The 13,435-nt window shown below is 44.1% G+C and overlaps 1 protein-coding gene across 1 annotated transcript in view; it reads right to left on the bottom strand.

The window, feature by feature from the left end:
- foxo3b (forkhead box O3b) overlaps positions 1-13,195 on the bottom strand; it is a 44,985-nt gene extending 31,790 nt beyond the window's left edge. The window contains exons 1-2 of the mRNA XM_030405224.1: positions 12,903-13,195; positions 11,854-12,582 (exon numbers count right to left, since the gene is read on the bottom strand). Of these exons, the coding sequence (XP_030261084.1) occupies positions 11,854-12,411 (558 nt within the window). The 5' untranslated portion in view covers positions 12,412-12,582; positions 12,903-13,195. The remainder of the gene's footprint in view (positions 1-11,853; positions 12,583-12,902) is intronic.
- Positions 13,196-13,435: the final 240 nt, after the last annotated feature.

Here is a 13,435-nt window from a genome sequence, read left to right as displayed (position 1 = left end):
CCACCCTCTTCTTCTTCTGTCTCCCTCCTCTGACACAGAAAGCTTTATTGTAGTCAATTAAATCTTAATCAGGAACAGTAGCTCGGCCCGTTCTTTGCAGACTCAGTGATGCCAGATAGGTGGAGTGGTGTAATTGAAAGAGACAGGCTCAGAAGAAAACAAATTAAAGTTTAAAAGCCAGGAGTCGTGTCTGCGAGGCATATTCAGAGATGATCGCTTCGGATCAGCCACGCGCAAATGACTGTTGACAGAGTTCTGAGGGAGATATTGAGACGCTCACCTGCTTCTCCATCCCCCCAAAACACACTTAATTTGTACTGAAAAAATATACTACTATTAATGAATTATATAATTATGGCTGAACAACACACACACACTCAAAAGGTGTGTGTGTGTATGGTATGATGATGTGTGTGCATGGTGGTGGAGGGAGTTGATTACAGAGGAGGAGGCAGCCGAGAGGCAAGGGGCCCACTTCAGCAATGTGGTTATCGGAGAAACTGAGAAGCAAGGCCAGAACGGGAGGTATGTGGTGTGTGTGTGTGTGTGTGTGTGTGTGTGTGTGTGTGTGTGTGCGTGTGCCTGTGTGTGTAAGTAGAGGGGGAGGGGAGAAGTGCCACTCTGTTATCAGCTGTCACCCAAACTGTGAGTCGTCCCCCCACCTGCTTGACAAGTTATCAGTTGCTATGGAGACAAACAAGTAACAACCACCCTGCCTTTCCCCCTGTCGGCACACGTATCCGTCCATTCAAGTAAACATGTTTAAAGCCGTTGAATTCACTGCACCGTCCCAAAGACTCTCCTTCTCTGGCCAGTAAGACTTCCTGTGTTTCACGGCCCTTTTCCTGTGCGATGTAAACATAATATTTCCTTAACTGTGTCCAAGCCTGCTGTTTTGTTTGCTTGTACTGATACATAATTGGGCTGGATGGCAAGACACGTGAAAATGTAGATGAGAGGTGTGTCTCCCCCCCCCCCCCCCTGTCCACCCTTGCATTTGTGACATATGGGAGAGACAATGACACAAACTTAGAGTTTAAATTCAATTCATTACCGTTACATCACCATGTCCCGATGCTGATGCATCATTGTAATGCTTAGCAAATCCACTTTGACTTCAATATCTCTGTGAGCATGTGAAGAGTGGCCACAAAAGCTTGTTTAATAAATACTGGTGCTTGTTAAAACAGAAATTCACTTCCGCAAACACTGTGAGCTTTGCTTTGTTGCCCATCAGCAGGTTTGTTTTGCATCTGTGTATTTGTAGATTTATCTTATTCAGACAGAGTAAACTGTCCTGAGGGTGAGGTGTAATTGTTGCTTTCCTTGATGTTTTATTTATTTTCCCATTGGCAGAGACACAGTACATCTCAGAACGTCGTGTTCCCTGTATGATTTTCCAGTCAGTCTGATGTTTCTGTTTTCTCTCTGACATGACTAAAACTTTTTTCTGCTACTTATTATTTATTCATCTTACTAGAGAGACTTGTCCTTTGCTTAACCTTTCTCCAGAGGGTTCAAAGATCAGGCTTAACGACAGAACGGCATGTCTGGAACTTGTTTTTAAGGATACAGCAGTGACAGGCAGAGTTTAACCCTCAAGTCAAAGACTAGTCTCTAACCACTAGACAAACCACTCTAGTCCCCTGCTCAACCATAATGAGCTGGCTGATGTCAAAAGTGTTCTATTCCTCCAGTGTATCTTTCTTTTGTCAAGTTATTCTTATACTTTTTTGCCAGAGCAATGCATTTCCTGCCTACTATAACTACGAGTATGTCCCTTGATGAATTCTCTTGTGTGCTTTGCCGCGGTTCTCTGGCTGCAACACTAGTTTTCAAGCAGCAACAGTTGGACAAGATCAGTGTAATCTGGTGTTGTATAAACCACTGAGTGATTGTTTTGCAGTGTGAAGGTGCTTTCATAGCAAGATCAGAAATGTTGGTGATTCAACAAGCCCTGGAAAGATACTGAAACGTGTTATTTCCTCGAGTAATTAGCAAGTTTCTGTAAATCTTTCAGAAGAATTCCCGCAATGATTTTTGATTGTGCCAGCTGCAGAAAATTACAGCTCAACATATTAACAGTCAGGCTCAGTATTACTAATATTCTATAACACAATGTGGTATTTTTTACTGCAGGACTTTTTTGCTTACTAATACGGGATTTGAATAGAAGCTCAGTGACTAATGAAGTAGCTAAAAACCTCAAAAAAGTGAACTTAGCTTAGCACAGTGGTTGTAGTGTTTTTCAAACTTTTATTTTACCTTCTTTCTATCTTGCCATCACAGTTTGTGAATGAATCCCGGAAGACCTATGTGCATAAAGGTAAATATGTAGTGAGATAAAAATAAAAATGTAACAAGAAAGGCAGAACTTACATAACAATATTTTGTCAGTAATAACTATATATTTTTATATAAACTTGATTTAAAAAAAACATATCTGTACCGTGGATGGAGGTTGCGTACCGACAGGTTATTCATGCCACAGGTTGACAACAGTGGGGTGAGTATTAGTAGTAGTAATTTGCTGATGTATACAAAGTCAGGCTTGTGGTTTCTCTCTGTTTCCAGACTTTATGCTAATCTAAGCTTGCTAGGTTGTTGGCTATAGCTTTATATTGGCCGTACAAACATGGGAGTGGTATCAGTTATCTCATCAAGCTCTCGGCAAGAAAGCAAATAACTGTATTCCTCAAAATCCCTTTGGGTAATCCTGCAAGAAAGGGCCAAATGCCAGTTTAGCATGTTATCAGCATGTATATTAGATGCTATCAAGGACCAGGCATGTGCAGACAACTGGTTTCTCTTTTGCTGTGCGTGTGTGTCTGTTCGCCACATTCAGACTCACACAACATATAAATCCTGTGACCTGTCTGCCTTTAAAGCCCCTGTACGGAGTTTTTAACTGGATATATAAAAGTCTCTGGTTTCTGCTGATGTGTCTCTGTTACCTACAACAGCAAATGAGCCCATCAGTGTGAAGATACGCTTTTTCTAAGTAGTCTAATTCTATACCTCTGAAAGGCCTTGGTCGGGTCGGACCACTGACGAAACGATTTACGGCAGTCAGACCGGAACTGACGACATTCAGCATATCTGTTTTGTTGCTACGCTAGCCAGTGCTAACTGAGCTAAAACTTTTGTCATGGCTGATAATGAGACAATTAAAATAAAAATAATTCGAACCGAAGACCAACGAAAGGCCGAGAGGGAATCCGGTCGAGCTAGGGCTAAACACGGATAAACATTGGCGATTCCTTCCAGAGATGGAGAGAGTTGCGGGGCTTGAAGGGATTCAAGTCACATCCAGAATTTGCCCGATTCCTCCTAGACAGGTATGTAAATAGTATTTCATTTAAGAAATGTATTGCGGGACGTAGTTTACAGCAATACATGAATTTATGTTGTCACAACAAAGCTGGCTAACGTTACCACTAGATTAGCTCTTGATACTACACTCGTAAAAACGACAACAAACGTCTTAGATCACGCATCCATTTCAGCTGTGTGTATCAGCCCAGCCGACCTGCAACGATGCATCGGTAATATCCTCTGTCATTATAAATGATTCAGTTTCTTACTTAGAACAAAACATCCATCACAATCACTGTGACTTTGCTGTAACGCTAGCTCTGTAGCACTGTGGGTAATATATATAGCGGGGAAATTGCAGTGCAACAGCAGCATTACACACAGTGACAATAGTGTCTGTGTCTTTGCATGTTTAGCCTATGTCACAGACATCACGGTAATACAGTTAGCTTACAACGTAACGTATTATGTTGGCAATGCTACTGCAGTTTTTGTAGGCTTACTGTTACGAACTTAGATGTATGTCTGTGTAAATTCTCATTTGTCCAGGTCAAAGGCATGATCCAATTACATAGACAGAACTTAGATACAAGTTTTAACATTACTTTGTTTCACCGGCGGCATATTATATTACATAGAAATACAAATAGACACATTACCTCATCCATATGCACGCTGCAGATAGCTGCTAAAAAAAAAAGTTTTCAAAGCAAGTCCAGTCTTCTCTTCGACGTTTCCAAAACAAATCTACATGCGCCGGCTAGACAAACGTCTTCACGACAGTAGGCGCTAGGGCTCATGGGAAATGCAGTCTTCATTCCGGCAAAACACCACCGCTTTCGTCCAGCGGGGCCGCCAAAATCAACACTAAATGAAAAGTCTGTACAGGGGCTTTAACTATCATCATCATGTAAAACAAGTCTAAGTCCAAAATCTGCCTTTCAAATGCTGGGATCTCTGCAAACAGCTCAGCAAAGCTGGCTCACATCGAGGTTTTAAGACCATTCATTTCTTTTACAATCTGCATATTTTCACAGCAACAACAACAGTGTCTCAAGTGTCGCAAAAGAAAATGCTTGAGAGTTACCATTATGGCCACAAAAAGACAAGAAGGAGTCAAGGGAGTACAGAGTCTAACAAAAGCAGAGGCCCAAGATTTATCTCCATTCATTAGAGCCCACAACAGATTTCAAGAGTTGGGCTTCAGAGGAGCTACAGGGGGAAGGCTTGTTTTTGCTCACCACAGTGTTTTACATCCAGACAAATGAGGGAGCTGGCAGGAAAATAATGAGGGATGGCATGGGAGAAAGAGAGTGGAGTCAGAGCCATGAAAGAGAGGCAGAAACTGCGAAAGAAGCTTCGCCTTTAGCCAAGAACAGGCTCTTAAAAATTAATACAGTGATCTGAATTCATCCCGAGCGCATTGAATAATTGAGAAGTGTCTTTGAGGGGAACAGATCGTGCCGAGTGTGACACGGTTGGGATGGTGAGGACGCAGAAACCAACGAGAGAGACAAAAATCTGCTTTTTTCTTTCCTTCTTTCTGTCTTACTTTCTTTCTATCTTGCAGATACATACACAAACACAAAAGAGGAATTTAAAACAGAACAGTCATCAAGAGTACCATATGTCTGCGAGTTTCAAAATCTGGACTCATTTTGACTGAAGATTTGACAAATTATGTGTCTACTTGCACAAACAAACAGATGGGCACATAGTGAGACAATGACAAGGAGACAGAGGAAGGAAGAGGGATACCACGACAAAAAGAGAGAACATACATGCTGACACACACGATGATATACAGTGTGGCCAAAGATATGTGGACAGCCCTGACCGCGTATTTACATAATCTTTAGGTCTGGGGCTATGTGTAACATTTTGGTGCAACAATTAATTTGAATATTTACTAAGAGCTACATGAAGAGGAGTTAGATACCTGTACGAATATGAAGTAAAAAAACAATAGACACATTTTCTACTTTAACTCATTGTTGTGCTGACTCTACAATGTAACGGTTAAACTGCTCTTGGTTTGCCACTGGGCACGAAATCTCCAGGGAAAAAAATGAAGGCTTAATGGTGATCCAGTTGGGCTGGAATCAATTATATTTAATTTAATGTCTCTATTATCAACTAGGGGTGTGAAAAATAATCGATTCTTAGATGAATCGCGATCCGGACGTGGATGATTCTGAATCGATTCACAAATGTCAAAAATCGATTTTCTACATGTTAATTGACAACGTAATGTTGACGGAACGCAAGAGGCGGAACTCAAAAGTGCGGAAGTGCAGCGCCCGGACAGTTGACGGCGTGCACACAACAAAAAACATGGGATGTGTCGTGAATGTCTGTACTCACAAACAACTCATGGGTGGAACGTCTGAGGCATTTGTTCACGCCGAGCGGCTCGAGAGCAGCGTGGAGACCGCTGTTGGCTGTTAGCTGTTAGCTCCTAGCTGTGGCGTGGAGTGCGCAGCGTCCAGGTTAACTTGCGACACCTGTAACTAACTATCGGGTATTTCTGTCATTCCGCCGTGCGTTCAAATGGTTACTTAAAGCCATCATTCCCTGCCGCATACATCGTTATTAAGCTGAATCCAAGTCGATGTGAAAACTGTACACTGTCAAACAGCCTGCACAGTATGTTGAAATCCAGCCCGATCTCAGCGTGAGGTCAGTCAGCAGCGGCAAAGTGTGAGACGTCCAGATCAACCTGTGATACAAACACCTGTATCGACCGTCGACCAGCTGCAGCTGTATTAATGTACCACATGTATGCTGCTACAGGAACACTTTTCTTTTCCTTTTGGTTCTTTGCAAAGCTGGATGTTTGCTAGCAAATGTAACCTTCCAGTTGACTTGCCACATTTCTTTCATTTGTTTTATTAATTAAATATATTGGAAGTAAATTTTGTATGGATCATTACAAATACTTTGCTTTGAAAGTACCAAGTAGTCACACAGTGAGAAAAAGTAGGAAGTGATTAGCAAACTCAGATTGAATTTATTTATTTTTTTTTTAATTGTGCATGGAAATGTACATAAAGAACTTGCTGCATCGAGATACATCGAGAATCGATTTAGAATCGAATCGTTGACCTCTGAATCGGAATCGAAGTGAATCATGAGGTGCCAAGAGATTCCTACCCCTATTATCAACTTAATCAATTAATTAATTTGTTACCTTTGGAGAAAGCCAGGCTAGCTGTTTTCCCTGCATCTACTCTTTGCACTAAGCTAAGCGGCTGCAAATAGTTAATCTATATTTAGTGTACAGATATGAGAGAAGTATCCATATCCATCTGCTTGCTAACTCTTAGCAAGACAGGAAGACGGCGGATTTCCCAAAATGTTGCACTAGCCCTTTAAAGGAAAACTTTAAATCACATTTTGGACCATATTGTGCCTCCAGTACTGTAGCAGCCGTTTTGCAGCCCCTTTATTCATCCAACATGGCAGTGCCTCCATGCAGAAAGAGAGCTCCATGAAGAAAGTTTTCTACTGTCAAGAGCTCAGACCTCAACCCCATCCAACATCTCTGGGATCAACTTTTACCCTGACAACGAGCCAGACGTTATCACCGAACACTGTGGCTGACCTCACTAATTCTCTTTTGGCTGAATGGGAGTAAAGCCCTGCAGCCAGGTTCTTAAAGTGAAAAGCCTCCAAAGAAGAGTAGACGCTGATATAGCTGCAGATTAATATAATAAGAGTTCAGCAGTCACATATGGGTATAATGCTAATGTGTCTGCGACTGCGTACTTTGGGCGATATAAGGTAATTTTCAGATCTAAAATCATCTTGCAGTGAAACTCCTCGGGGCATCTAAAGAAAAAAGTGTGTCCATTGATTGGAAATGGAACTAGAACAGAGCCTGGGGATTTTCCCCCACACAGAGGTTGACTGCTGAGGGTGACACTATTCAGACTTGAGGGGTGTCTGGAGCTGGTAGGTTCCCATAACCCATCGCCCCCTTCAGCCTAACAAACCAACGAACCCCTCCATTTGGGAATCACAGCCAGAGGGCAGTTGTAATACACCAATTTAGAGCAAAGCTTGTTAATTTACTCCCTCAGTTCACCCCTCCCATCTCCTCCATCTACTGTCTTCACACACCCCCACCCACCTGGCCCCCTTCACTCCCCTTTTTTTATTGACTTTTGCTTCAGTTCCTTCAGCCTGGCACAGTGCCAGCTCTGTTTGAGAGGCATCCAGATTGTTTTCTGAGTACCTGAATGCACACACATACACAAATCCATGCAGACAGCCTCTGTTTTAAGTATTTTCTTCTGCATTATAAGAATTTCCTTACTAGCCAGTCAAATAGACCCAAGATAATGTTTAAACTCCAGCCACTAGTAGCCATGTCTTGCAGGGATATTCATGGCGGACTCTAGGATCTTTGATTGACAGCCAATGAAAAGCTTAATGTTGTTGTCTCTTCCCCTTCCCTTTTGTCAACCCCCCTCCTGCTCTGAATTGAACAATAAATAATTTCAGCCCCAAGGAATCAACACTTTCAGCGTGCTAGGCCATTAAAATGATAATCAACACACCCAGTGGGCTTACAAGGGCCTGTTTTCCATTCGCCTCCAGACTCCAAGTCAGATGGGGGAATGTGCAGAGGGTGGCACGGTAACTCTGTATGAATCTGTGTGTGAAGGTTGTGCTTTTCAGTCTCTTTGCTAAGTACCAGATCACATGAGAAGAGGTGTGTTTTACACTTGTGGTTGTGACTCACTTTGTTGTGGTTTGAGCTGAACATGAACTACCTGTAAATATCCGTCAATTAACGAGACATTTAGATTAATGTACATGTTAAACAACAACCTCATGTTCACAATGACCGCTGCTCGTTGCAGCCTCGGGGGGACTTAAAGATCAATCTCATGAATTAATTCTAATGAGTTGAACTAATTTTAGACCCCTGTATAAATTAAGACCTGCGGCATGAACTCTGGGGATACGCCTGAACATGACCGGGCAAATGCACCGAGTCTGTCTGAGCATGTCTGTCAGTGCGGGAATGTATAGCCGGTCTAAAAACACATGCAGGCTGTCAACTTTATCTGAAGTCCAAAGAACTGTATGTGCCACAAATGGGAGTGTGTGTGGTCGTTAGAACTTGTTTGTGTATTTGTGTGGATCGCTGTGACATAACTGGGTCTTGGCCTGTGACGGGCAGCTGCTGGGAACAGGGAGCCTGTTACGGCAGGGTTAAGTAACACTAGAGCTCAAAGTTCTCAGCAGCCAGGAATACTTGCGCACACACACACGCACATGAATGTGTACGCCCGCCTGCGTGCGCGCACAGAAATACACACAGGTGCACCTAATCTTTCGATTATGCAAAGACGGACAGGTGAAAAACACACTCAGAGAGTTACAGGCGTGTTTACTGGTGCTATTTTGAGACGCAGCCCGTCACTCCCCGCCATACCAAAGCTTCTCTTAGCACACATTTCAGCAGAACCCAGACCTGCCTCTCTAGGACAGAACTGCTGGATATGATATGGTGTGAAAAAAGGCTTGCATCAAACTCTTTACAGCACGCAAGAATTAATTTGACTTGTATCCACAATAAATGATTATATTGCAATAGTTGAGTTTTGACAAATACTAGAGTTTCACTTACGATACAAATCTTTGTTTTTTTTTTTTTAAATAAAAAAGCTGTTCACTTACAAAGCAAATTTTCCATTTCTTAAAGGTCAAATTAAATGTTAATACATCCTATATACAAGAAGCTTGCTTTCATGAAACGGTCAAAAACTGATCAAAGAATAATTCAATGTGATTATGAATCTGAGGAGACATTATTTCTGAGTTAAATCAATGTTAAGATACTGTATGCTGAATTAAGAATGCATAAAGGAGCAAAAGAACTGTGTAACTAATAAAAGCCCTTGTGGTGACTTCTCGGTTAAAGACAATCTAAGGTGATAAAAGATTTCCTCGTGTTATGTTTGGTGGTGCTAACCTACTTTTACCTTCCTTTAATGGTTAACTGACAGAGATATGAAATAGAATGACGTAAGTGGGAACCTGGGAGAGAAACCCAGGGGGATTACGAGGATTTGCTCAGCAAATCTCCTCAACAAAGGTGCCCTGGCTGCATGAAACTGTAGGTGTTCAAACCTGGCCCTGTGCGGAGGTGAAACCTAAGAGTCTCTGACAGTGAAATGGAGAGAGAAGGGGCTCTGAAACAAGTCCCCGTACAGAGGTTGTCCTCTGAACACCTGGCTCTGCGGGATGTCTTTGGTTTCACAGGCTTTTTCACTAAAGCCTAACTGTAGCTTGCGGCGTGCTCTGGCCTTAATGCTGAGGAAGCGGCTCGTCAGTTTGGAGCTGCAGGGATCTATAATCCTAAAGAGAAGTCTCTGAAAATGTTCCATCTTTCGATTGTGTACACCTTTGTGAAGCTTCATGTTGCCACCAGCCAAGTCGCCAGAATTAATGCTGGCAGTTTACATTTCTGCAAACCGCTGATCAAATTTGCAGATTGTATTGTTGACATTTGTACAGAACATCACATCATATCACATGCACATTAGATGTAAATAAGCTGAATTTCATATCGCATGGTAGAGCAGAAGTTTGGCGGAGTTACCTTCAGACGAGAAGGCTGCCAGGCTAGTGACCGCTGAGTTTCAACTTTTACAAGCATGAAAAGTCTGGATAGTTCAAACTAGATGTCAGCACATCTCCAGCAGTTTGTGGACACAAAACCAGTTATTTCTCACAAGACTTCAGTACATGTCCAGCCATCTTTGTGGAGACAATACCAGGTGTTACTGATTAGACTTCAGAGATCTCCAGTCGTGTTAGTGGAAACAAAACTAGATATTCTTGACGAGACATCGGGACATGTCCAGCTAAAACTGGATCCCTTGTTTTTAATCCCTAATTGAGCATTTGAGCAACCGACCCGATAAAGACAACGTTGTCTCGACATAAAATTGAAAATTCAGCCTAAGGAGATGTAAAAATGCAATGTATTCGTGGTTGGCAGAGACATCCATTGCCAACATCTATACTGGCGCGTGGGTTGATTGCCACACCTCTGTGTATGAAGAAGGGGGTCTGCAATGAAAAGAGTCTTTTATAAGAAAACTAAAAAAAGGCTCAGGCTGTGAGCGGCGGCCCAGATTTATTGACAGACCATGCGTAACACTAAACCACCGACAGCCTGGCCCTAATGCCCGAAATTCCAGGAGTAACAGCCCTGCATGGTGACGGTGAACCCGGCCTTGACTTGGTTGGTCCACACACACGCACACACACACACAACCTCCCTTCTCTGCTCTTCACTGAAGCATATCACATAGCAAAACTTGAGAAGCCCCGACAAAAAATGGCCTATAGGCTCCAAGGCCCCTTGGGACTGGTCCAGCCTATGACGGGTGTTAATCTCTGCTCTCTGACCTTCTGCCCCCGCCCCTCGTCTTCGTTCGCGGGGGCCCATGTGTCTTTTGGGTGACCAGATAGCTGCCTTTTTTCCAACAACGACAAAAAAAAGGGTGAAGCCTCACCCTTTAACAGTGTACCCAAACTCATGGCAACCCAGTGATTATGTAATTCCCTCATGGCAGGATCAGCAACCTTGGCAGTTGTCTACCTGACCCAGGAGACTGATATATCCCCGCCAAGGTTTACATAACAAATGGCAAACAGGGCAATGCCGCTGTGGTTACAGTAGCATGATGGAAATTTTAGCCTCTGAATGTAAAGGGCAAAAAACAAAAAACAAAAAACAAAAAAAAACATGAAGCAATAAATCATTTAAGTCAGGATTCACAACCACAGAGAATGACTGGAAGTGCCCCACATGGATCAAGCCCTCACAGACACTTCCCTCCCCCTGTGCAACATTATTGTTAAATCGTTTTGTTTACATCCAGCTCCTTGTGCTATTAATGGATTAGCTGCTGTTCAGTAAACTGCATTATGTAACTGTATCATTCCTTGAGTCTTAAACGGGGGTTGCGTCACTCGAAATAGGCTACTGTGTTTCCAGACGAACCGGTTACAACCTCTCTGTTTGCTCTACTTCCAGACATGTGACTGTGGCTGTGTCGTCAGAGGAATATTATCGCTCATCACAATACAAAATAAAAATTAAAAAGAAAAAAAAAAAAAAGACAAAAGACATCACGTTTTTTGGTCGATTTGAAAAGATCATTATGTGTAGGTCACTGAACCCCAGAGAGAGTAATGATCTTGGATGCTTCCCTCGTGTGATTTTTTCTCATTTGCTCGACGTTTTCGGACAGATCTGTAATTCCCATTAGAATGATAATAAGAGGAATAATGAGCGCCAGACTTTCCAAATAGACGCTTGTAAAACAAAAACACGCGACTGTGCTGCTATAATTGTGTGAGCGTGCGTGAGTGAGTGTGTGCGTGCGTGTGTGTGTGTGTGTGTGTACGTCAGTGGGTTTACAAGCCACATGCTTTTTGTTTTTGTTTTGATGGAGGAAGGAGGGGGGCTGGCTGGGTGGGTGACAGAGAGAGAGGGGGGACGACTCTTACCTTCCATCCTGCAGAGCTGTTGCTGTCGCCTTTGTCTTTAAAGTAGGGGATGGATCTCACCATCCAGTCATAAATTTGGGACAGTGTCAGTCTCTTGTCCGGCGCGCTCTCGATGGCTTTGGTTATCAGGTCTGCGTAGGAGAGGTTCCCCCAGGCGTTCCTGCGAGACGATGCCTTCCTCGGGGTCTGCTGCGCGGCCAGGCTGCTGGGGGTCAGCGCGCCTGAGGTGGCCGTCGGAGAGTGCGTGGAGAGCGGGGAGCCTCCGCTGTCGTGGCCGGGAGAGGAGAGCGCCCCATCGGCCGCGGGGCTGTTGCTGCTCTGGTCCTCCGTCGCCAAGCCGGAGCCATTGACACCGATGGCCGAGGCGGTGGCGTTGTCCTCCTCATCGTCCTCCTCCTCGGGTATGATATCTGTGTCGTGGCTCTCCGGTTTCACCGCGTTTGAGTCCGGTCGCGGCAGCGGCCAGGTGCAAGACCTTGGCCGCTTCTGGGGCTCGAAGTCCGGGTCGATGGCCACGTCCAAGTCCGGGAGATGGTCGGGGAGCGGAGCCTCGGCCATGATCTCCAGCTCCGGTCACAATCTCGCCCCGCTGCCAGGTAAATAAAAGTTACAAGACGAGAAGCGAGGAGCTGTCAAAGTCGCGTCCCATGAATGCGCGCCCCCGTCCTTTGTTGCTATTCCACACCAGCGAAGTCCTGACGGGGCCGAGGGCGACTCACTTATTAGCGCCTGTTGAGGACATAAAGACAGAGAAAATCAGCCCGACACATTCAGTCAGAGTGAAGTTCAAACACAGCCCGAGAGATTCAACACAGCGGCCGAGCGTGTCAGCGAGGCTACGATAAACTACTCCTTAGAAATAAGAGAATGAATCGCCCCTCTGAGTTCATTATGAAACACTACTTGCTCATGAATAAGAGCTCTACATAAAAAAAAAAAAATCCTGGTGCACGGAGGTCTGAATCCACCCACAGAAGATCAGTGACAGAGGACAAAGTGCTCAAACCTCGTCTCTCATAAATCCGATCCCAACACTTTAAATGAAATACCTTGCACTTGCGCTCCGTGGCACAAAATAAATAATAATTTAAAAAATAGCCCCCAGACGAGACTCTAGATCCCGGATTGTCCGCGACCGCTTCCAGATGCCATCTTGACTCTCTCTCCTCTTTTCGCTCCGTAAGTGCGCTTCTGCGATATGGAGACAGATTGGAAGTGTGCGGGGCAAGTCAGTGTCGATGTGGAATAAGACTGCCACCTCACTCTGGGTTACTACTGTATCTCGATTTGCTCTCCACTCACAGCGCTGCACACACACACACACACACACACACACACACACACACACACACACACACACACACACACGCATGCAAGTCGATCAAGGGCCAGCCCCCTGGATCCTGTGCATGGGATCGCCTTTTAAAGAGACACTGCAGTCCAACAGGACGGTGCGGTCTGCGCGCAGGTGGAGGCTGCTGGGACACGTCCTGACATGTTGATGAGTGATACACAGAAATAATGGCGCACAACATAAGAACAACAGAGGATCGATTTGGTCGAGTAGTTTTTTTTTTAATTT

The sequence above is a fragment of the Sparus aurata genome, chromosome 22 (genome assembly GCF_900880675.1).
Source record: "Sparus aurata chromosome 22, fSpaAur1.1, whole genome shotgun sequence".
In the NCBI taxonomy this organism is placed as follows: domain Eukaryota; kingdom Metazoa; phylum Chordata; class Actinopteri; order Spariformes; family Sparidae; genus Sparus; species Sparus aurata.
The sequence above is the reverse complement of the archived record's forward strand: the minus strand, read 5'-3'. Positions and strand labels throughout refer to the sequence as shown.